This window comes from Xenopus laevis, chromosome 3S (assembly GCF_017654675.1).
Source record: "Xenopus laevis strain J_2021 chromosome 3S, Xenopus_laevis_v10.1, whole genome shotgun sequence".
In the NCBI taxonomy this organism is placed as follows: Eukaryota; Metazoa; Chordata; class Amphibia; order Anura; family Pipidae; genus Xenopus; species Xenopus laevis.
In genome coordinates, this window is record NC_054376.1 from 110,584,794 (window position 1) to 110,610,974 (window position 26,181).

General features: G+C 41.1%; 1 protein-coding gene across 1 annotated transcript in view; it reads left to right on the forward strand.

Annotated features, from left to right (window-relative positions):
• pdlim4.S (PDZ and LIM domain 4 S homeolog) overlaps positions 1-26,181 on the forward strand; it is a 103,687-nt gene that overhangs the window by 62,283 nt on the left and 15,223 nt on the right. Inside the window, exon 3 of the mRNA XM_018256198.2 lies at positions 2,989-3,067. Within this exon, the coding sequence (XP_018111687.1) occupies positions 2,989-3,067 (79 nt within the window). The remainder of the gene's footprint in view (positions 1-2,988; positions 3,068-26,181) is intronic.

Genomic DNA, 26,181 nt, shown 5'->3' on the forward strand with positions numbered 1-26,181 from the left:
CTTAAAGAAGAAGGAAAGCTACTGAGGCAGATGATTGCCAATAGATTAGCTGCAATAGTGCAAGCAAAATGCTATATTTATTCTGTAGAATGCTTTCCCATACCAGAGTAAACAGCTCTAGATGCTCTGTCTGGTTGTTTAGGATAGCAGCTGCCATATTAGCTTGGTGTGACATCACTTCCTTCCTGAGTCTCTTCCTGCTCACAAATAGCTCTGAGCTCAGATTACAGCAGGGAGGGGGAAAGGCAGGGAGAGAGGAGCAAACTGAGCATGTTCAAGTCCAAGCCCTGGAGTTTTAAGCTGAAAACAGGAAGTCTGATACAGAAGCCCATGTGTACACAATAGAAGGAAAGAAATGTGGTGTTTCTTTTGACAGAGGACTCAGAGCAGCATTACTTTGAGGGTTTACTGGTGTATTTATATAGATTTTTCTGATAAAGCTTACTTAGTTTTAACCTTTTCTTCTCCTTTAAGAATTGATTATTATATTTATTGCAGTAACACACAGTTCCTTTTAGGCATTCATTTTGTGTGAAGTCCCTGTCTCATGCTTCATATTCACCATTATGTTGTAATTACTTGCACCCCTCATATATCATTGGATACATTCCACTGTGCTATACAATATAGAATATCTATATCTGGAAATACCCTTATTCCAGTTTGGGATTTATTCAGGAGTACCAGTTCACTAGTCCAGCTTCTTCATTTAGATGGAGAAATTCATTTATTAACTATGAGAACAATATATAAAAGCCATGTTTTGGTTCTCATTTGGTGACCCACTAAGGGTTATCTAGTTATATAAACTCTTTACAGTACACTCTCTACAGTATCTAAGTATTCCCCCTCAACAATTATGAATGTATACTGTAAAGCAGGGGTCCCCAAACTTTCTTTACCCATGAGCCACATTCAAATGTTAAAAAAAATGTTGGAGAGCAACACAAGCATGCATAAAGTACCTGAGGATGCCAAATAATTTGATGACTGGTTATTGGTAGCTTCTATTGGGATTGACAGCCTACAGGAGGCTCTGTTTGGCAGTACAAATGGTTTTTATACAACTAAAACTTGCCTTTAAAGGGATCCTGTCATCGGAAAACATGTTTTTTTTTTAAAACGCATCAATAGCGTTAATAGTTCTACTCCAGCAGAATTCTGCACTGAAATCAATTTCTCAAAAAAACAAACAGATTTTTTTATATTCAATTTTGAAATCTGACATGGGGCTAGACATTTTGTCAATTTCCCAGCTGCCCCTGGTCATGTGACTTGTGCCTGCACTTTAGGAGAGAAATGCTTTCTGGCAGGCTGCTGTTTTTCCTTCTCAATGTAACTGAATGTGTCTCAGTGGGACATGGGTTTTTACTATTGAGTGTTGTTCTTAGATCTACCAGGCAGCTGTTATCTTGTGTTAGGGAGCTGTTATCTGGTTACCTTCCCATTGTTCTTTTGTTTGGCTGCTGGGGGAGAAAAGGGAGGGGGGTGATATCACTCCAACGTGCAGTACAGCAGTAAAGAGTGATTGAAGTTTATCAAAGCACAAGTCACATGACTTGGGGCAGCTAGGAAATTGACAATATGTCTAGCCCCATGTCAGATTTCAAAATTGAATATAAAAAAATCTGTTTGCTCTTTTGAGAAATGGATTTCAGTGCAGAATTCTGCTGGAGCAGCACTATTAACTGATTCATTTCGGAAAAAAAAAAAAATTCCCATGACAGTATCCCTTTAAGGTACAGTGAATAAGCTTCTTTGAACAGGTGGGTCTTTAAGGAGCGCTTGAAAGTTTGGAAAGAAGGAGAAAGTCTTGACAGCTCGAGGCAGAGAGTTCCAGAGAAAAGCAGATGCCCGAGAGAAGTCTTGTAGATGAGAATATAGACGAGAATAGCATCTATGACCCGTATACTTTAAAGTCTATGGGCTCATTCTCTTTCTTTTCTCTCTTAGTGCTCAGATTCCAAGGGTTTTAATGTAAATGTTACTCAAGTGTGTACACTCTGTTGCTTGATTTACAATGTCATATTTGCTGCTGGCGGTGTAATGGATTTCAATAAATACTTAAAAAAAATCTATGGGACCTCACATTAAAAGGATTAGGGTTAATGCATTCATAAATGGATTGCTTTACCCTTAGATATGAAATCTGTACATGTTATACACATTTGGCATGCATCTGTAAGCCAAGACTTGATCTGCCAATGGTACACAAGATTCCTAAAATACAATACAGTAAACTTCTTGCATTCATGGGAACAAATACATTAAAATGGCCTAGGAGACTTCACACAAATGTGTTCCTGAACATGGGTTACAAAATACGTGTAAAAATTAGCATTTTCTTTTGTCCACTTCTTTGTGGTTTTTCCCTCTACTAAGAGGCTAATTAGCAGGGTTCATGCCTATGTCCACTGCTTGCAGATGGGGCATGCAGAGCCTAAGGGCTCTTACTCACGCGCGTTTTTACCTGCGCTCCCCTGCGTTCCGTTTTTCGGCATTCAGCCACAGGGGAGCGTAGGAATACACGCATTTCATTTTTTCAAATGGAGCTGTACTCACACAGGCGCGTGTAGACGCCGAACGCAGGAAAAATACAGCATGTTGCGTCTCAACCTGCGTTCGGCGCCTACATGCGCCTGTGTGAGTACAGCCCCATTTGAAAAAATGAAATGCGTCTATTCCTGCGCTCCCCTGCGGCTGAACGCCGAAAAACGGAAGGTAAAAACACGCGTGAGTAAGAGCCCTTAAGCTAATTGAGCTATTTGGTTGTATTTTTAATTTGATTTGATGCAAGGAAAAAATCCGAAACCAACAGACGTCAAATCACCTGAGCATACGAGTCCTGTTGTCCCACGGTAACTTGAGTTGGCTGTTCCCAGTAATATCTTCACTTCAATGTTCATGTTTGTTAAGAAATCTAGGGGAAGATTTAACATAGGAATTAATGAATTCCGTTACTGATTTTGGCTTAACTTCTCATTCCAGACATGATGCGAGGACCTTGTTAAATGAAGAAGAACTGAAAAGGCAGCAGCGAAAATATAGTTTAGAGGCAGAATTGCAGGTAAGAACTTCAATGAAAAAGGGCCTAAAGTTGAGCCTAGACTTGAGAAAGGAAATAAGTGCTGTCCTTGGGTAACGTATGGCAGTGGTAGAGTGGTGTTTGGTTTAGTTTGATACTCGGCAGACGGATGAAGCAGCTCTAATTGAGATACAGAATGTTGCCAGTCACACACGATAATTATGGGGTATTAGTATTAAATGGTTACAAGCTGAAGAAGGAAAAGGCATGGCCACCAAGAAAAAAAAGCACATTAATACCAACTGTCGTATACCACAGGTCAAACCAACCAAATATGACCTTTGACTTATGTATTAAAGATCCCGTTGCAGTGTATGTGCGCTCTGTTCAGCAACTGAAGACATTTGAGTGGAGAAGCAATTGTGTGTAAATAATGTTCTTCAGTCAGACTGAGCATCTCTTCTCTATCTAACAAATACTGTCTGCAAATTATTTACTGAATGGAAAACATGCCCTGTTTATACTTAAGATAAATGGGAGATCCAGATTCCTTGGAAACATGGTTCGTTTTCCATGCTTTGGCACTATTCTAAATCATTTCCATGCTTGTGTAGCACAGATACTTTTGCTAAGGGTTTACTCTGAATATCCCGATGCTCTTCAGGAGATTTTATATAAATAGAGACAAGGTCAGACTTTAGGGGCACATATAATTTTCCTTCGCTTATATCTATTTTAAATTATGTTGGTATTAAAATGTTAGTGTGCAGCTAATTTTTAGGAAAGAACATCTCTTTGCGTATTTCCCTTTTGATCATAAAAAGATGTTTTTGCTTTGTATATTATTTTTGCTGGGATATTTCAAATAGCATAGTGGCTCCCTCTGTTGTATAAATGTAAATTAAAAGAATGTTATTTGCTCAAGCAATGCCCTTGCCTTGGTTGTTTGGGAAAATATAAACAGTATATATTTCTTATTATGAGTAATACGGGCACAATTGATCATACGCAGCACTCAACACACTGTGACGTACAGCTCCCTAAATTCAGAATAAGTGCTAAGCTCCCTGGTCACGGCTCAATCTTCTGCGTGTAGCAGCTGCATTTGGCCTCGGGAGGAGCCCTCAGCTACTCAGATGCCGCCAGGTCTTGACTGGAGAGGAGCAAAGCAAGTGTTCTGAATGAACAAAGGGGCTCATGCGTTTCCAAGGTTTTGGATGGAAGGCAACAGATCAAGGAGTAGACGAAAAGTGTGGTCAGGCAGGCCGGGGTCGGTACAGGCGGAGTTCAAGCAGGGTCAGACAGGCAGTGGTTGGTACAGGCAGCGTTCAAAGAGTAGTCAGACAGGCAAGGGTCAATATCGCCAGAGTTCAGAATAGTTAGGCAGGCAAGTGTCAGAATTGGCAGAGTTCAGAATAATCAGTCAGGCAGAGATCAAAACCGAAATAAAGACAAGACAAAATCGCAACCCAGATACTAACAAGTTAGACCTAACAATGGGCAGCAATCACAAGCCCAAAGCCCCTTTAAATAGTTTGAATTTAGCAACACGAACGTGATGACAGCACACGCACGGCGCTTAAAACCCAGAATTGAGCACCGCACACGCCCTAGGAACCACCAGCACCTACGGAGGAGGAAGCACGTGGCAGGCATCAGGGCCGGAACTAGGGGTAGGCAGAGTAGGCACGTGCCCAGGGCGCCAAGCTTGGGGGTAGCCAGGCACGTACCTTTCTCCGCTTCCTACCCCTACTCCGGCTGAGTGCACTCCTCTCCTCTTCAGTCCTGTGTACTGTTTGTGCGCATGCGTGCACTTACCGGAGGGGAGGAGGAGAGCATACCAGAAGGGGGTGATGGGCCAGTCAGTGCGAATGTGCACGTGCTTCCTGCGTGCTCGGTGGAGGGGGCGCCACGGCTGGCTGGGTTGCCTGGAGCGCCCGGCTGGCCTGGCCCGGCCCTGGCAGGCATCCCCGCCCACCCCCTAGACCACCAGGGTATGTTACACATACTTATTCAGGCAGAAATAATTTACCCAGCACTGTATGTTGGTTGTTCAGGACCAGTTAATCATATGTAGCCCAGCATAACAGAACACAGTTATTCAGACACAGTTATTGATACACAGAGCTCTACCCAGTTGTTCAGGCACAGAGAGCCCTCCAAATGGGCGTTTCATTTTGTCTCTAGGTGGAGCACATAAAGTATACAGAGAGTTGTGGTCCTTGTGAATAGGACAGAGTACATCCACACTCGGGAAACAGACCACTCTGGCAAACATAATAGAAAGGATGATATTATGTCTGGAACTGTTCATTGAAGCACATGCATGTCTCTTTAGGCTTTCTTTAAATTAATGAACATATATTAATAAACTTAATCAAGTTAATGTTGAACCATTTCTGGTGTATTATGCTTATCTACCAACTCAGAGTCTAAATTGCCTTTTGCAATGTCTTCCTGATTAAAACTCAAAACTGACTTGATGAGGGACTGAAGTTATTATAAAAGTTTTTTTTAGCCAAAAAACCTTCTGTGTGACACAACGCTAAGAACCGATGAACAGTTTTGGATGTTAAATGGTGCATGTCATGTGTGTCCTTAGTCTCCAGTAGCTGTTAGGGGTTCTAGCTAGAACTCTCGCATGTAGGAGGCAGATTGTAAACAAGTAGGGCTGAGCGCCTCAGAATTTCTATTGGCATATGCTTTTGGAATATACTGGTTGGTCAATCTGTCTCTTCTGGCGTGTGGCTGTTATGGGAGACTGACCTGCTGCAACCTTTCTGTGTGATAGCTTTCAAAAGATTCTTTATGTTGTAGTTTTTAATTCTAAATTACACTGTTTAAACTGCAAATAATTCACTCTACCATGTAAAATGTCATTCCTAATCCAACAAGTGTATTTTTTTGTTGTCGTAATATTGGTGTGTAGGCAGCCATCTCAGGTCTTTTTGACTGGTCATGTGCTTTCAGAGAGCACTAGTGTTGCACTATGGAACTGCTCTCTGACTCAATGTAACTGAAGGAGTCACAGTGGGACATGGATTTTTACTACTGAGCTCTGTTCTTATATTTAGCAGGGAGCTGTTATCTGGTTACCTTCCCATTGTTCTGCTGGGGCGGGGGGGGGGGTTGATATCACTCCAACTTGCAGTACAGGAGTAAAGAGTGACTGAAGTTTATCAGAGCACAAGTCACATGACTGGGGGCACCTGGAAAACTGACAATATGTCTAGCCCCATGTCAGACTTTAAAATTAAATGCAAAAAAATCCATTTGCTCTTTTGAAGAATGGATTTCATTGCAGAAGTCTGCTGGAGCAGCACTATTAACTGTTGCGCTTTGAAAAAAACATGTTTTTCCATGACAGTGTCCCTTTAAGATGTCAGTCCTAAAGAAATAAAAAAAACAAGGATATTTATGCAAAGCTGTTCCTCAATTTACTCTGATAACCGTTCTGGACATGAAACTAGATGTTTGAGTTGGTTCCATTCTGACACAAAAGTTTCAGTGAGATTCATCCTTATTGGGTGATGAGTTTTGTGTTGTCTGTCACTTTGCGACTGAACTGTTGTTGCTGCTAGATCTTTCCACTTCCCAGTAAGAGTAGAAGCAGTAACCGAGAGCAAATGCAGAGTAGCCCATTTGTCCGTATTTGCCCTACTGTTATATTTAGGCAGACGAAAGCCAGACAGAAAGCAATTTGGAGTTTACTTTCCTATGATTTGCATCTTCTATGCATTTCATATATTTCCTTTCCATGAAATGTGTGACAGCACCCTTACATGCAGAACCTTGTACCAAGGAAAAAGGATGATGTGTTCCATGCACTTTTATAGCCATGATGACATCATGAGTTGGCAAGTGGTTGTATTTACTCGCCTCTTGAAAACGCCACGTTCTTGGGTATAGAGCTGACTCGATGTGACTGGTAGAGTCATTTAAACCAACCACAAAGTTTTAAGACTAAGCATTTTCAGGTCACATATCACTTAGTCTGGGTTTCCCTGATGTTCAAACGGTCAGATTACTGCTTGTGTGTGTGAGGCACATGCTATTACATTCTCTCTGAGTACATTATGGCAGTGTTCTGCTCTGTGCGTGACCTGAAGCCATAGCAGCATCTAATTGATAAAAAAAAATTTAGTTTGTGTTGTTAAGTGACGTGACATGAATGAAAAGCATTAAAGATGAACTAGGGCCCACGATCGGATCAGCACGATATCGCCCACTTCAATGTGGGCATGTCGGGGAGAGATCTGCTTGTTTGGCGAAACGAGCGGATCTCTACATCTGTGGTTACCTTAAAAGGGGAAACATATCCTCTAGTTGAGTGCTATAAGAGTAAGTGAATCTGTCACAGGAAATGATTTGATCATTATGTGGCCGGAGTTAATGTGACTTCTGCAGTTTGTGCTATCACACAATCTTTATTATGCCCTATTATCGTGGTGATCTGGGTTTTACATTGCCTGGAAGCCCTTGCACCTGTTTGGTTTGTTCTTGCCATCAAAGGATGGATTGTTAAACATTCGCTGGTAGGTATCTCCGTTATCAAATATTCCTAGCATGTGGCTAAATACCTCATGTTATGGCTTCAACAAAAGAAGCAGTTAGGAAACTAATTGGGAGCCAGTAATAATATTTGGAGTGATGAAATACAGATTGTTCCTACCAGTTAGTCAGTGCAGATGCGTGACGGATGCATATTATTGCTGGCAGGGGTGTACGCTTCATATTGTTCCTGTTCCAATTATTAACCCTGAAAGCTGTAACAAAATGTATTTTATTGATTGCTTTACATGTACATTTTACGCCAACTATTTTTTAATAATAGGGTTATATTTCATAAAAGGTACTAAATGTAAACTCATTCGCAATTGCAAAGCCTTGGTGTATACATAAACAAGATAATTCTTCATTAAGGTAGAATGAGAATATCTACAGTGTGCGGCTTTAAGAAAAGCAAGCATGCTTATGTAGGCTCCAGTACAATGGTTTGTCAGTACATTCAGTACAGTATGTTTTCATTCCTTTAAAACACTTTTTTTGGTGTTACTTTGGTGTTACTGTTCCTTTAATTAGTGGGAAAAACACATTATACAATCTATACAAACCTGCTAGGGCTGGAAGATTTTCACTCATCCAGAGATTTATAATTAAGTCCCTGAATATAATACCAGGGACTGGATAATTAACAAATGCGATGTCCAAAAAACATATGCTTAACTAAAGAAGTAGGCTAGAAATTATTTAAATTATGTTTTGGGCTTCTGTACCAGCCCAAGGCAACCACAGCCCTTTAGCAGTAAAGATCTGTGTCTCCAAAGATGCCCCAGTAGCTCCCCATCTTCTTTTTTGCTGATTCACTGCACATGCTCTGTGCTGCTATCACTTACCGAGTTTAGGGTCAGACTCAAAATATACAGTACACATAGAACATACATGTCACAATATAAGGCTGATTAGTAATTAATACACATAATTACTACATGGCAGCTCAGAAACCAGTGCAACTAGCACCAGAATTTAGTAATCAGCCCTGTAGCATCAGCTTATATTACAGACCAACCTCATTTTCTGCTTGATAATTAGTGACGAGCCCTAAGCTTAGCTTCTCAACAGCTGCTCAGAGCCCACTGAGCATGTGAGTGTCACAGACACTTTCCAAGATGGTGACCCTATGTAAACCCAGAACTGAATCTGAACTATAATCTACATATACGAATGTGAGAAAAATGAATTAGAAATTGCACAATCTGTGCACAAGGAGCTACCACTTTCATTTGTCTAGGACTTGACAGTCACATGAATCAACTTGTGAGACTATCTGGTACTGATTCTTTGTGAGACTCCCTGTAGTGGTTCATTGTGAGACTCTCTGGTATTGGTTCTTTGTGAGACTCTCTGGTACTGGTTCTTTGTGAGACTCTCTGGTACTGGTTCTTTGTGAGACTCCCTGTGAAACTTGTTCTTTGTGAGACTCTATGGTACTGGTTCTTTGTGAGACTTTATGGTACTGGTTCTTTGTTAGTCTCTCTGGTACTGGTTCTTTGTTAGGCTGTCTGGTACTGATTCTTTGTGAAACTCCCTCTAGTGGTTCATTGTGCTGGTTCTTTGTGAGACTCCCTGTGAAACTTGTTCTTTGTGAGACTCTATGGAACTATAATCTACGTATACAAATGTGAGAAAAATTAATTAGAAATTGCACAATCTGTGCACAAGGAACTACCACTTTCATTCGTCCAGGACTTGACAGTCACATGAATCAACTTTGATACTGCCTGGCACTGGTTCCTTGTGAGACTCTCTGGCACTGGTTCCTTGTGAGACTCTCTGGCACTGGTTCTTTGTGAGACTCTCTGGTACTGGTTCTTTGTGAGACTCTCTGGTACTGGTTCTTTGTGAGACTCTCTGGTATTGATTCTTTGTGAGACTGGATGGTACTGGTTCTTTGTGAGACTCTCTGGTATTGATTCTTTGTGAGACTCTCTGGTACTGATTCTTTGTGAGACTCCCTGTAGTGGTTCATTGTGAGACTCTCTGGTACTGATTCTTTGTGAGACTCCCTGGTACTGGTTCTTTGTGAGACTCTCTGGTACTGGTTCTTTGTGAGACTCTCTGGTACTGTTTCTTTGTGAGACTCTCTGGTACTGGTTCTTTGTGAGACTCTCTGGTATTGGTTCTTTGTGAGACTCCCTGGTACTGGTTAATTGTGAGACTCTCTGGTACTGGTTCTTTGTGAGACTCTCTGGTACTGGTTCTTTGTGAGACTCTCTGGTACTGGTTCTTTGTGAGACTCTCTGGTACTGGTTCTTTGTGAGACTCTCTGGTACTGGTTAATTGTGAGACTCCCTGGTACTGGTTAATTGTGAGACTCCCTGGTACTGGTTCTTTGTGAGACTCCCTGGTACTGGTTCTTTGTGAGACTCTCTGGTACTGGTTCTTTGTGAGACTCTCTGGTACTGGTTCTTTGTGAGACTCTCTGGTACTGGTTAATTGTGAGACTCCCTGGTACTGGTTAATTGTGAGACTCCCTGGTACTGGTTCTTTGTGAGACTCCCTGGGAAACTTGTGTGAATGTTATTACTTTCCATGCAGGCCACACATTAATATTATCAAACTCTGATCTCTGCACCCTGGAGTGATGTCCTCTCTTTCAGATGTGGGGCAGTTCAGTATGAAACACAAGACAAATAATATAACATATCTGTTTATAGGCAAAGCCATGATTTTATTAACCAGATAAATCAAGCATTGCATTCGTGTTTATGTAACCTCCTGCACACAGGCTGTGAATGCAGTGGAATGATTGTGCTGGAATGGGAATAATCAGATTTTTAAAGCGTTATGCATTTTATTTTATTTTTCTTTGCCAAAATGTATTTATTTTTTTTAATATCCTTTGATGGCTCAGAGAATCGTTGCTGCCTTGTTAAACTTATGTCTGCATTTGTTTTTGTTACAACATTTTTGCTGTAACTTGATCATGGCAGGTTATACACATTATTTCAATAACGGGGAATGTAATTAAAGTCGCAAAGAACAAAACAATTCGCACCAAAATTTGTTAGCGCAAAGGCATAACTTTTCGCATTGCGAATAGTTTTCCCGTTACCGACTTATATTACATTCCCCCGTTAGTGTGTAATTGTGATGGGTGTTTAGTTTTATAAATACCTAACTCCCTCCCCCTTCCCATATAGCAGACTTAGTTCAGTAGCATGGCTCTCATATGAATGACACCTTAGAATTTGCCTTACATACTATACTCAACTGCATTGTGGTTTCACGACTTGCTGCTTTAACTCCATGAAACTGCTTTTGTTCACTGTAGGGGTAAGTACACTTTCTATCTGTTTAGTAAGTGCAACACACAAGTTATTGTTCTCATTTTGCATCATCTGGCTATACAGTAGGGATGCACCGAGTCCAGGATTCGGTTCGGGATTCGCCCAGGATTCAGCCTTTTTCAGCAGGATTCGGATTCAGCCGAATCCGTCTGCAGGCCTAACCTAATCCTAATTTGCATATGCAAATTAGTGGTGGGAGGGAAATTGCATGACTTTTTGTCACAAAACAAGGAAGTAAAAAATGTTTTCCCCTTCCCACCCTTAATTTGCATATGCAAATTAGGAATCGGATTTGGTTCAGTATTCGGCCGAATCTTTCACAAAGGATTCGGGGCATCCCTACTATACAGAGACCAGCGCCTAGTGCAATACAAATTGTGGCCATGCTGTGATAGAGAGAGATGTACAGATATTAGAGTCCTGCAGCAAAAACCTGCGGTACCCTGTGGGTTGCAGGTAGAAGTTTCAGGTGCGGGTATAGACGCGGGTCGGTGGTTCTGCGGGTTTGTGGGTCGCAGGTCGGGCCACGGGTCTTCTCAATAGCGATTTTTACTCTTTTTTTCTGATCACGACTACTTCTGATGATGTCACTTCCCCGATTACAATGACAGCACTTCCTGTTTTACTCATTTTTTTCTGATCACGCCTACTTTCAATGATGTCACTTCCGGTTTACAATAACAGCACTTCCTGATTCTTGATGGTCAGTCGGTTCAGGTTGCGGATAAGGTACTTGCGGGACGGGTAGCGAGTCCAAGTGGGTAAGAAAGGGGGTTTGCCGGTCCGGGTTTGCGGATTGCAGGTTGTGAGTACGGGTCGGGTACGGGTTCCAAAAAATAGCCCCGTGCAGGACTCTAACAGTTATAATTCTCAGCCTGCCAGCTTGTAGATATCTTCATGATAGAAAAAGATGCAAGCAGCTGTCATACCAACTTTAATCGCTGTTTCGGCAATAGGCATTGTTGTGCCTGTGATCTTCCCAGGAAAAACTATGAGATCAAAACAGCTTTTATTTGGTTGCAGCTGCTTCAATATTCTGTGTGGGAAGCCGGGCGCCTATAGCACAGTGTATCATTTATACAGAAAGTGTCCCCAAGAGAATGCAGATGCCCGTGTTCTCTTAGAACATAGCTCACAACATTTTTAAAATAGAAAGAAGGACAAAAAGCTTTACCACATGCAGCGAGGAGGAATTGTTTGGCCATGCCCATTTTATGACCACGCCCCCTAATTACCATGTCCATTTTATAAAATTTGGAAGGTTATATTTATTATTACAGTTTTACTAATAAAGGTGAATTGGCCTTTAAAGGCAGCTGTTAGAATTGATACAATAGTTGTTAATATTGCACAGATACTGCTGAGAAATGTATCAACTAATGATGCCACTAAATATATCAAATTTTAACAGTTCAGAATCTGCTCCGGGATCACTGAGCTGCCAGACTGAAACACCAGAGACAGGAACATTCAACTTTGGAAACCTTCAATTTTGGAAAAATTATAAGAAATAAAAAATGGAAAGAGATTTATTAAGGTCTATTTCTGGTGAACAATCTGAAAGTAACTGAACTGAAAAAAGTGTTTGGAATGTGAACAACCCAATTACGCTGCATGTCACAGTTCCCCCAAGAGACCTGCTTGTCTTAAATAGTTACAATTGTTTCTTTGCTTATCTTAAATTGTAACAAATATATCTAAGTGTGCCACCTATTCTGGGCTCTCTGCCAAAAGCAGATTCATTTTTAGAAACACTGTCCTTTTCTTACTGTTCAGTGCAGGAGATCAAAGAGAAATTCTGGATATTTCAGTAACAATCCGGGACTGCAGGTTGAGCTGTCAAAATCGGGGCTGTCCCGCGAAAAATGGGACAGTTGGGAAGTTGGTCTTAGAATGTCCCCTGCCATTTTTCATAGGAATTGTACATCGTACACTGCTACATGGTGCCAATCCTGCAAGTGGGGTGTACAGGAATATTTGTATATCACCCAGTAGGTTTATGGGCAGCACTTTACAGTAATCCTCTGGGTGAATCGTCTTTCACATCACGCCTCTCTACTGTATTTGCTCAGGTATATGACCAGATCTGCACAGACTTCACCGCATACAAAAACAATCTGGGGTGGTGCTATTATATGTATGCTAAATTGTAGCTGTGCAGTTATCAGTAACTACTCATAAGAGTTTTGCTTACATTTTATAACTAGGGTTGCCAACTTTTCTGGAAAAAAAAAAAATACCGGCCTTCCTATATATTTATCTTTTTTCCCTATTAATAACATTGGGATCAACCATCATTTTTACCGGCCAGGCACGTTAAATACTGGCCAGGTGGCAACCCTATTTATAACTGGTAGTAGTCTGAAGAAAATGATTGGCTGATTGAGTTTGTGAATGAGCCCCTGTCACTGCATTCTGCTATTGGGCAGGGGATATCCCAATGATCTATAGTGACACTCATTATTGCGCACCCCCCAATGACTTGGTCATTAGTATTTCATACTCTAAAGCCAATGGAGGGTGGAGTAGCCTGGCAGCTTTGCACTCTGCCCCTTTTAACAACTGAACCCACGAATCGCAAAAGCCGCCTAAGAATACGGAAACATTATAAGGAAAATATTCATTAATCTTGTTTGTGCCTTTGAACGGTGAATATTCGTACTCTGAATTCCTTCATGCTGATGTGCAGGGCATTGTTTTATGGTCATTATTTATGGGGCCGATGGAATGCAAAGAGCTGGAAGCAACTTTATAATTAAAGGAAAGAGGAAACCTACCTATTTAGTATCTGAGAAAGCAGTGGGTGGATTCGGGATGCTCTTACCATGACTTAACAGTAGGACAGTAGGCTTGTACTGATCTTTAATCCACTATCAGCTTGACTGTCTTTTAAGTTTGTTTTACATATATTTAGAAAATAATTTCAAAAGATCAAAATCAAAAGAGACAGGCATGCCCAAAACACCATTCTTTGTTCTTTTGAATGATGTAAATCATCAGGTACAAACAAAGCTTAAAGAAGAAGCAAACCCAAAAGTTAAAAAACCCTACCCTACATAGACCCCTCCCTCCTCCCCCCAGCCACTGGCAAATGCCCCAGAGTCTTTACTTACCCCTTCGTGCAGATTCTGTCCAGCGGAGTTCACGGTCACCATCTTCTTCTTTTCGGTAATCTTTTTTTTTTCAGATTGTCGTGCAAAAAAAAAACCACTGAATTTTTTTGCAAAATAGGACCTCTGCCATTGACTTTTACAGGACCTTGACAGGTTGAAGATGGAATATTTTCAGATTCTGACTTTTATTAGCCTCGTGTATAATACAACTCAAACAATTCTAACTTTTTTCCCATAAAAACTTAATTTTGTAGTAAAAAATTGAAAATATTTCAAGTTTATACCATTCAGACTCTAATATATAACCCTTTAACACTACTTATACACATCTTTATGTGGCAAACGGTACAATGTGATTGATTTGCTGCCTGAGATTGAGTAGTTTAAAGGAGAACTAACCCCTAAAAATTAATATGGCTAAAACTACCATGTTTTATACACTGAACTTATTGCACTAGCCTAAAGTTTCAGCTTGTCAATAGCAGCAATGATCCAGGACTTCAAACTTGTCACAGGGGGTCACCATCTTGGAAAGTGTCTGTGACACTCACATGCTCAGTGGGCTCTGAGCAGCTGTTGAGAAGCTAAGCTTAGGGCTCGTCACTAATTATCCAGCAGAAAATGAGGTTGGTCTCTAATATAAGCTGATGCTACAGGGCTGATTATTAAATTCTGATGCTAATTGCACTGGTTTCTGTGCTGCCATGTAGTAATTATCTGTATTAATTACTAATCAGCCTTATATTGTGACATTTCTATTCTATGTGTACTGTATATTGTGAGTGGGTCCCTAAGCTCAGTAAGTGACAACAACAGAGCATGTGCAGTGAATCAGCAGAAAAGAAGATGGGGAGCTACTGGGGCATCTTTGGAGACACAGATCTGGTTCAGAAGCCCAACATCTAGGGGCCCATTTACTAAGGGTCGAAGTGAATTTTCTAATTCAAAAACTTTGAATTTCGAAGTAATTTTTGGGTACTTCGACCATCGAATAGGCCAAAAAATACTTCACAAATTCAACCATTCGAAAATCGAAGTACTGTCTCTTTAAAAAACTTCGACTTCGACACTTTGCCACCTTAAGCCTGCCGAATTGCTGTTTAGACTATGGGGGACCTCCTATAACCTTTCTGAGTGCTTGGCTAAGTTTTGAGTAGTTATAGTATTTTTTGTAAAATCGTTTGATTCGAACGATTTCATTGATCGAACAATTTTTACTTAGAAAAAATACTTCGAATATCGAAGTATCAAATTCGGTTGTTCCAATTTCTACGTTGTTTAACTTCGAAATGTGACCCTTAGTAAATGTGCCCCCTAATGTACAACATTTCTAGCCTACTTCTTTTTACAGAAGGACTATCCAACAATTGTTACTTTTTCAGCAGAACTTTTATCTGGAACCCAAAACTGGAAATGAAAGTCACATTTGCTACTTGGGAGCTTTATTGACTGAATCATTTTTTATTTCAATTACTTCTGAAGGCTGCAGTTGTGCCCAAGAAGGCCCTTCCAAGCATATATTACTCCCGAGAGAAAAGAGAAAGCAATGTCTGATTGTTGTTGGGTATGCCAATAAATGACCAGTTCTACTTAAAGGACAAGGAAAGGCAAAAAAATACAATCCCATTTTTACTTTCTTTAATGGAAAAGAAACCTATCTCCAATATACATTAATTAAAAAATGTGTACTGTTTTTATAAGAAACCTGACTGTATGGAGTGAAATTCTCCCTTTATTTACTGCTGTGGATAGGAATTGTCAGATGGTCCCTAACTGCTGAGCAGGGAAACAATCATACTTATGTACAGCAGGGGGAGCCCCCGCCTTACTTACCAGCCATGCAGAACTCAAGCAGCTTTGTTTATGACAATCCCTAAGCAGCCCAGACCACACTGAGCATGTGCACAGTCTTAGTCTTGCAAAGATGTTTAACAAAGTTACAAGATGGTGACCCCCTGTAGCCAACTTTGAAAGCATAAATTATTGGTTTGGTTAGGCTTGTGGTGCAGTAAGTTCATGTTTATATTTAGTATACAAAATACAGCATTTCTAGCCTTATTCTATTTTAGACTTTACTTGTCCTTTAAAGCAAATACATTCTTATCAGTCTATAAAGCTGGCATCTACTTATGGGAAAATGTCATTCAGCTGTTACCGCATTTCTCTACTGGCTTGTTAACATGCTGCTACACTGGCACAGAGTCAATTCGTTTGGAAATTATATCCGTGATATTACTGGAAAGTTTGGAAATTACATGATTGATATTTCTGGAATGAAAAAAGTGTGGGAATTGCCAGTTTACATCCAAGTATCCCAGACCAGAGTGTATGGTATTTCAGCAGGAGCAGTGGGAATAATGCAACTGAAGTTAGTGTTGGGTATTTCCAGTGTATTTCTGTGCAGACTATCCTATGGCATGTACAGAAGCAGACTGTAAATATTTCAGGCTTTTCTCTCAGTTCTAAAGCTGCCTTCTTAGTGATGGGTGAATAAATTCACCAGGCATGAATTTGCGGCGGATTTTCGCATTTGCCGCCTGCAAACACATTTCTAAAACTAAAATTATTCAGACGCACATTGACTTTAATGCATTTGGACAAAATAGTCGCGCATTTAAAAATTGTTGCTCAAAAATTGTTGGGCGTCAAAATTATTTTGAGTTTGCTACTTGTCTAGTAGCCCATAGCAACCAAACAGCAAATAGCATTTACTGGCCAGCTGGTTGCTATCGGTTACAAGATGCAAGCAAATAAAAGACTTGCCATAACCCATACTATCTTACTTTGAAAATTGAACAAAATGGCTAACTTTTAGGTCATGTTGGCTAAACAGTGAGACGGCCCAACCACAAATCCATTTTTTTCAACAAACCAGACCACTGCTGTTGATAATGCAGACTGTCTAATTGGGTGTGAAGATGTAAACGTAGGGAAGGGGACCAGTTATTCTATGCAAAAAGCCAGAGAGCTACAAGCCCAGGTCAATGACAAAGTATGACCTGTAATCTGATATAATACACAAAAGCCATGAATATCCTGTAAATTATATCCTTATAAACGGTGAGTAGTGATGTCATCAGTTATAAACGGTGAGTAGTGATGTCATTTCTGTCAAATGACTCACTAAAATTTGTGTATTATAATAAATAAAGTACCCCCAGTTGTAAAATATGAGGATATTAGAAGTTAGCTCGGAGTTCCATGACCTGTATAAAAACACTCGGCCTTCGGCCTCGTGTTTTTATATGGTCATGAAACTCCTTGGTAACTAATAATATCCTTATATTTTACAAGAGGGGGTACTTTATTCACTATATATTTAACTGCATGGATTCCAGCAGGGGCTCTGTAGTTTGTTTCCTGAATGTCTTGATCACATTTTACAGTTTTATAAGTACAGAGCTCTAATAACTCAAAAGCCATGAATAATAAAAATGAAAACCAAATGCATATTGTGCATTTGCTGCTGACCTCCAACCTTGCCCCACTGGGGCATTTGCGATACTTGTATGAAGATCTTGCTGTGTTGGTAAAGAACAGGAGGGACATTTAGTGCTGCAGACAGAGCCGGGCCAACCCGGCCAGGCGCCCTAGGTAACCTGAGTGCGCTCTTGATTGCGCATGCACAAAACTGCGATTGAGCGCACATGCGCGGAACTGTGATTGAGCATGCATGCGCGAAACGGTGTGCGCGCATGCGCAAAAAAATCCAGCCACAGTCGTGGAGAGACGGGACCGGACATGGGGTAGGTGACACAGCAGGTACGTGCCTGGCACCCCCCAGCTTTGCGCCCTAGGCACGTGCCTACTCTTCCTACCCCTAGTTCCGACCCTGGCTGCAGAGCTGAATGACATCCTAACTAGGGGTGCACCGAATCCTTTGTGAAAGATTCAGCCGAATACCGAACCGATTCAGAATCCTAATTTGCATATGCAAATTAGGGACAGTAAGGGGAAAAAGTGGGAAAATATTTTTTACTTCCTTGTTTTGTGGCAAAAAGTCACATGAGTTTCCTTCCGGTCTCTAATTTGCATATGCAAATTACGATTCGGTTCGGCCAGACACAAGGATTCGGCCGAATCCGAATCCTGCTGAAAAAGGCTGGCCAAATCCTGGATTCGGTGCATCCCTAATCCTAACAGGACTGTAGCTACCTACACCTACAGGACACACAAAGCTTAATCTCATCTTTAGCATGAGAGGAGTAGCCAGTGACAAGGCTGGTTGTAGTATGTGTTGTACAGGGCGACAAGAGAGGAAAAGAAGAGCAGCAAGTCAGGAAGGGCAAGGAAAAAGCTTCAGCTACTGGAAACCATTATTCATTAAACTTGTGGAAGTTTTCATGTTGGTGTTTCCAAGGAAAGACTGAATCAAGGAAACCGAATAGGGTTTATGTACTTAGCATGAACCCACCCCCACACACACACAGTTGGATTCATCTGAACCGGATCCAAGTTAGGCAGGCTAAACAGCAAGTAAAGTCCTATTTCAATGAAGATGAGATATGGAATTGTCCGTTTCCAGATATTAAATTAATTTACAAGCTGGAAAGGACCCAGCCTGTATCCTGCTCAGAACAAGATAATATCTGAAAAAAAATATTGTGCCTTTAAATGATCTGTTTGCGTTTCTGTATTGTAGTAGCCCACAAATAGATCATCCAACAATACCCATGAATACTAGATGTTTTCCTGCCTGAAATACATTATTATTGGTTTGGATAAGTGCATCAAAATATTGCAATTACATTACAAATCAACTTAGATCTAAAGTTCTTTATATCCATGCTGGGGAGCCATGTCTGCTTTTTCATAGTACAGAGCCAGGCCAAAATTATTTTGGCATCCAAGGCAGTTCTAGTTGGCCCAGCACCTTACATGCCCACTGTACCCCCTTAGCCCCATCATCTGAATAACCCCCCCACACACACACACACACAGTCATTCTGCCACTTGAAAAAGCTTCATGTCACCCCCCCCCCCCCAACACACAGGCACTTGGTCCTCACAACCACCCCCGTAGCACTCAAAGTGCATCTGCCATTTACATGTACATATACATAAGCTTTTGTAGTGGGTGAAGCAACGGAGCCCACCCTGTACAGGGACCAGGCACAAGTATAGCATCTGTGCCCACCATTACTAAATATAGCAACATCAGGGGGGTATATGATAAAAGCTGCAGCTAAAAAGCCCTCTTTTTATATTTTTTTTGCAACTGCCCATTACTGACCAATTACAAGGCCCAAATTATAGACCAATCACATCCCTGTTTTTCGCGGGACAGTCCTGATTTTGACAGCTCAGCGCGCAGTCCCGGTTTTTTTACTGTCACGACTTTCTCTTTGATCTCCTGCACTGGACAGCCAGAAAAAGATACTAAGTTTCTAACTTAATTGGCTTTTGGCAGAGAGCCCAGAATAGATACTTTTGTAACAATTAGGGATGCACCGAATCCACTATTTTGGATTCGGCCGAACCCCCCCAAATCCTTTGCGAAAGATTATGTTGAATACCGAACCGAATCTGAATCCTAATTTGCATATGTAAATTAGGGGTGGGTAGGCGAAAACATCTTTTACTTCATTGTTTTGTGACAAAAAGTCACTCAATTGCTCTCCCCGTCCCTAATTTGCATATGCAAATTAGGATTCGGATTCGGTTCGACCGGGCAGAAGGATCCAGGCCGAAACCGAATCCTGGTGAAAAAGGCCGAATCCTGGATTCGGTGCATCCCTAGTAACAATCTAAGATAAGCAAGTCTCTTGGGAGAACTTTGGGGTAGATTTACTAAAGTCCGCAGAGTGTCAATTTGCTTATGAAAGAGATAGGCGCTAGCGCTCATTCGCACACTCTGGACGTTACACCACAAATTCACTAAGATGCGGATTTTACTGAACGTTACCTCTTTCACCAGACTTACCTTCGCCAGCTCAGACCAGGCAAAGTGCAATGGAGAGCATAGATCTTCCTCAATCTTCGGTTACTTACATCATATTCTGTGAGTGGAAAAAGCATCAAAGTCCCCGAAAACTCTGGCGTCCTTTCCTCTTTTTTCAGAGTGATAGCCTGCAAAAGTCCTAAAAAATTATTTTGGGTAACCGGCTTCCCCCATACATTTTCTAGCATATGGCACATAAACTATACAGTGGGCTCATGTGTAGGGCATTATAACAACTCTATTGTCTTTATTAAGGTTCCCTGGACTTGTGTAATGTAATGTATTTGCTGCAACATATATGTCCATTCAACTTTAAATTTCCTGCCGTATGTAAATTAACCTGAGCGCAAAACCTCTAGCGAATTTGCGCTAGGCAGAAATGAACGCTAGCGCATCTTCGCTTTGAATTGCTCGCATTGCTGATGTAACGCTAGTGAAATGTTGCCAGCGTTTGGCGCCCACGATGAAACTCCATTTTTGTGAATTAGCGTTGTCCAAGCAAATTTTTCGTATGGCGAAGTGTAGTGATGGGTGTGAAGCTGTTGCTGGCGACTTTTCGCCAGTTAGTGAATCTGCCCCTTAGACGCACAGTTTAAAGGACAATTCACCTTCATTATCAAAACTGTAATAACACATAAAAACCACAGAAATGTGTTCAAACTTTCATATCCTACTACATTTTGTAAATGGACTTTGTAGTTAGGTCACAAATGGGCAATGTACATTACCGATAAAAGGGGATAAGACCATATATTTTAACTGCTGTTATGGCAAGAATTATACATTGAGCAGTTATAAGGAATCACTTTTACATTGCACACACTTGCTGTCATGTTTCAGAGCTCGTATCCTTGTTTCTGTAAAGAAAAAAGTTGTGATATTAGATATGAATGGAGTCCAGGAAGCGCCAGCAGAAAGCAATAAATAACACAGATTTACAGTAAAACGTTAGCCATCCAAGAGGAGTTATCTGAACCTTATCCCGACAGCAGGAACAGGTTGTACGGCAGCCAATAAAGGAAATATTAAAATACATGTCTGAGTCAAGTAAATATAGTTTACGCAAGCAGTCCTATGGCTGAGGCATATAAGGGAACAGTAGATGGAGAAGTACATCTAGATTTGTTCCACCCTAGAAATAAAACATGTCTTTAACAATGTATTTTTATATTTAGCAGCCTTATACTTTACTGGGAAATGACAGACTCCAGCTGTATTATTATAACTCCTGTTTCCAGTCACTTGTGCTGATGCCTTAGGCAAAATCAAGAAGAGCCCTGACTGCACCAGTTATTTCCTTTAACTCCCACCATTCCTCTCACTTTTACCAGAATAGAATAAGAGCAGCCCATTAGCTACTACTACATTAGGACCATGCAGGGGCTGGCGATTATGTAAAGGTGGGTCATGAGGGGGTGGAGCTGTAATGTAAAGGGTGCCGAGCCATGACATATTGTAGGTGGATCAAGTGGTGGGTAGGAAGGGTTACACAGGTATTTGGGGATAAAGTGGAGAAGAGCTGGGTGCTATTTTACATATTTGAAGGACCAGCACTTGACTAGGCTTAGGGTCGCCACCTTTGCTGGTGACTAAACCGGAACAAAGTGGGCGGGGCAGATTGCATTGGGGTTGGGCATGATGACATCAGAGGCCGGCACAAAGATGTTGATGGAGTTATGACGCCAGGTCGAGGTTATTGCATCACTTGGATGCAACTGGCTGGATTTCTGTTTAGTTTTTTCAATATTTTAAACTGGACAGGAGATTTTCAACTGAAAAACTGAGATATCCAGTTCAAAACCACACAGGAGGCAACCCTATCGTTAGCTCTATTCTGCCAGACAATCACAAACACAATCCTTAAATGACAGGTATGAGATAATTATTCTATTACTCTACTATACTATTATTATATTATACAGAACTCCGTTAACCAGAAAGCTCTGCAATACATTTCTAATGTTTGATTGATTTGCTTTGGTGCCTCTATAATAAGAAGAAATGAACTGCACTTGATAATAAGTAAGCCATGTTGAAGTGAGTAACATAGCATTTAAATGTCTTTCATTTATTGGCCAGATTATTGTGCGGGTTTCACAAGGCTGAATACCGAACAGAAAGTTGAAACACGAACAGGAATTAGGAAAACTGAACTGTTCGGGTCAAAATCGAACAGGTGGAAACCCTAACTAGGCTGAAATTTTAATGGCTAGGCTGGTGAGATACTGGTGAGATACTGGCCAGCTGTGAACCCAAAACACTGATACGCAGCGCCGGATTTCATTGCCAGCCACCCCTAGGCCGTGCGGTCCAACCAGGCGGCCGCGCGCTCCTAGCGCCCGCCTACACTTCCCCTTCCCAGCGCGCCAGCGAAAAAACGCCGGCACAGCTGGTGTAATTGAATGGGGACGCACACGTCCCCAAAATGCAGCTGGGCGGCATTTGCCCCTATTATTTGCCGGGCCTGCTGATACGTAGTAAGAAGAAGTTATGTTTTTTCATGTTTTTCTATGTTATAAATGAACGTATTCTAAGCAGCTTTTCTATTGGCCTTTAACATTTGTTTTGTATGATGTTGGTTTTGATGGGACATATTGATTATAAGCTGATGTCCCCAGGAATATTTGTATACGTTTAGTTTATAAAGATACAAAAACATGTAAATTTGTTGCTGTAGTTATATCAGGGCCTACAGGCATATTACATTACTGTGTAGAGGATCTGCTCCCTGAGGAAAACTATATTCAATATCTACAGCACAGCAATAACATTCCCAGAAGGAAAAGTCCATTTATAGCCAAGACGGGGGAACACAGCATGGAAACTATTCCTAAATCAGAGTGGAAATGTATTGTCAGTATCCTCTGTTAGAACCAGGCCCAGTCACCTCAGCCCTTAATCATATAGGAGGTTGGGAAACTAAAGTCAATTAGTGGATGACAGAATTGAATATCCACTGTAAAGCGGACAAAGAACTTTTTATTCTCTCTTATAAAGGGTGGTTCACCTTTTAGTATGCTGTAGAATGGCAAGTTCTAAGCAACTTTTTAATTGGCCTTCATTATTTTTTATAGTTTTTTTAATTATTTGTCTGATTCTTCTGACACTTTCCAGCTTTCAAATGGGGGTCACTGACCCCATCTAAAAAACAAATGCTCTGTAAGGCTACACATTTATTGTTATTACTACTTTTTATTACTCATCTTTCTATTCAGACTCTCTCCTATTCATATTCTAGTCTCTTGTTCAAAGCAATGCATGGTTTCTAGGGGAATTTGGACCCTAGCAACCAGATGGCTGGAATTGCAAACTGGAGAGCTGCTGATTAAAAAGATAAATAACTCAAAAAGCACAAATAACAAAAAATCAAAACCAATTGCAGATTGTCTCAGAATATCAGAATATCACTGTCTACATCATACTAAAAGTTAACTCAAAGGTGAACAACCCTTTAAACTTGGCAATTATAGACCTGTGAGTTAAGGTGGCCATACACGGAGAGATACGCTCGTTTGTCGGTCGCCAAACGAGCAGATCTCTCCCCGATATGCCCACCTTGAGGTGGGCAATATCAGGCTGATCCGATCGTGGGCCCTAGGGCCCAACGATCGGATCCTAACGGTGGCTTTAAGGGTGGTCGGATCGCGGGACCGCATCAACGAACAGATGCGGCCGCGACCCGGTGGGATTTTTAGTCCCATCCGACTTTCGGCCAGATCTCGATCGGGGAAGCCCGTCGGGGGGGGGGCCATACACGGGCCAATAAGCTGCCGACTCGGTCTTTCGGCAGCTGTTATCGGCCCGTGTATGGCCACCTTTAGATATCTGTAAGATACAAGACTGTGTTCTGAAGAGTAAAAATTGCATTGGTTCTTTGAATGGCAGATCATGTCAAACAAATTGACTGCAGTTTGATGTATTAAGTAGGTGCTTAGAGAGTGGGGTCACAGTAGATCTACTTGGATTTTGCCAAAGCGTTTGACACAGTGCCAGATAGACGTTTGCTTTATAATTTGCTAAACACATGTCTGCTGGTCTTGGCTAAAGGATCCCGTACAGAGGGTGGTTGCAGGGCCGAATTTACATAGCGGGCGCCCCTAGGCCCAATGCCATTCGTCGCCTCTGTCCCCTCCCCTTTATTCATGCAAATTTTCAACATCAGGACCGGAGCAAATGAGGATCCCCAGTGTTTTTGACCAAATGTGGGTGTAGTTGGGCAGCATGCCTCCCCCTAAAATCCTGCCACCCTAGGCTTAGACCTTGGTGGCCTTTCCACAAATCCGGGCCTGGGTGGTGGTCAGGAGTGCATTCACTAGGATTTTAGTTGGGTTCTGCAGGGTTCTGTACTGGCTCCTTTTTATTTTCTTCATTAATGACTTGGGGAAGGCATTGTAAGCATTGCATCTGTGTTTGCCAATTATATGCAGAATCAGTCATTGTTCAGGGGGATCTCAAGGACTTGGGCAGCTCAGAAACAGATGAGATTCAGTGTTAGAAATATGTATATAGAAATATGCAAGACACGTATACCCTTAATGAAGAAGTACATTGATGTACTTAATATATTGTAATTAGCAGTAGGAAGGGCCTACAAAGCATTGTCCTTTATGAAAAGTATAGATTCAGGGGAGGAGAGGATCTTACTTCCCCTTTATACAAAGCACTGGGAAGTCCCTACCTAGAAAATGTAGTAATGTCTTGGTCTTGCATGCTTTAAAGAGATATTATTAATACAGACAGAGTTCAAAGAAGAGTGGCTCATTCAAAGCTGGAGAAAAGGAGAATTGGCACCGGTAATACAGTAGACAACAGAAAAGATCTCTAGTATGCAGTGGGATTCTTCAGAACATATCTGTTATCTGCTGTGTATCCTTTGCCTATTCTCCCTTTTCAGCTTTGAATGGCTGCCCCCATGGCTACACAGCAGCTTGTTTATATAAACTATAGTAGTGTTTCTGAAGCAAACACTCCAGTGTTACCTGTGCAGGGCAACAGTACATTATAGTAGAATACCTTTAAAACACTGTAATGGTGTTCCTTTAATAAGTGAGGCTGTGAGAACAATAGTCTGAGTCAGTGGCATTTAGGAAGTCTTAACATGAAAACTGACTCAATAATGCCTTTATAGATAGTAGATGAAACATTAGTATTAATGAAGCTTTTATTAGGCAAGTACAGATATCACAGACTCTTTAACACTCTTCCAGTACAATGTAATTAACACTAGTGCATTAGAATGTATTTGTGTGTCTATTTAATCAGGCTATAGGATTGTACTGAGGGGCCCCTAGCCTGGTGGAAATTATTCATCTGCCCGTAACATACCTCCCAACTACCCGTTTTTAGATGGACAGTCCCTCTTTTGACAGCTCAACCTGCAGTCCCTCATTTGTACTGGAAAGTCCCAGTTTTCTCTGCACTGAACAGCCAGAAAAAGAAACAAAGTTTCTAACTTAATTGGCTTTTGGCAGAGAGCCCAGAACAGCCACAACAGAAGATAAGATACATTTGTAACAATTCAAATGTATCTAGATAAGCAAATAAGTAATTGTAACAATATAAGATAACAGGTCCCTTGGGAAAAGTTAAACACAGCTTAAAGGGCAATTCGCCTTCATTACCAAAACTGTAATAACTGGAAAAAAACACGTTGAAATATGTTGAAACTTTTATAACCTGCGAATTTTTGTAAAATGAACATGGTGTGGCCAAAAAAACTTTTTTGTCCCTCTTTTTACTTCCAAAATGTTGGGAGGTATGCAGTAATTCTACCTTATACAACACTAAAATCATTTAGCACTTATTTACAGAATGAAAACATTGTGACGTGTTGTGGTTCCTCAGTAAGTCAAGGTTAAGGAAGTATATAGATCTTTAAGCATGGCGTATATGTGTCTCTCTCTGGGGAAGTCTATGAAGATAACAATAATACTAAAAGGAGAAAGTAGTAGGGATTTTCCTCCAGCTGTTGAATCTTTTTGCTCAGTTGTCTGGGGAAGCTTGGGGTCTTGGCTCAGTAACAGCTGGAAAGACAAAGGCTGAAGGTCCCCGGCACCAGACATTTCTGACTAATGGAAAAATGGTTCGAATACAGCTAGAGGGGAAAAACCTCATCTCTTTTATGTTTAGAAAATTGCTACATAATGACGCACCTCCGCCTCCATTAGCTCTTTAGGAGCAAATGTTTTATGTCTGCCTTGGTAGCCTCCTGATATTTCTTGTGCACAATATAAGAGCTAATAATACGAGCCG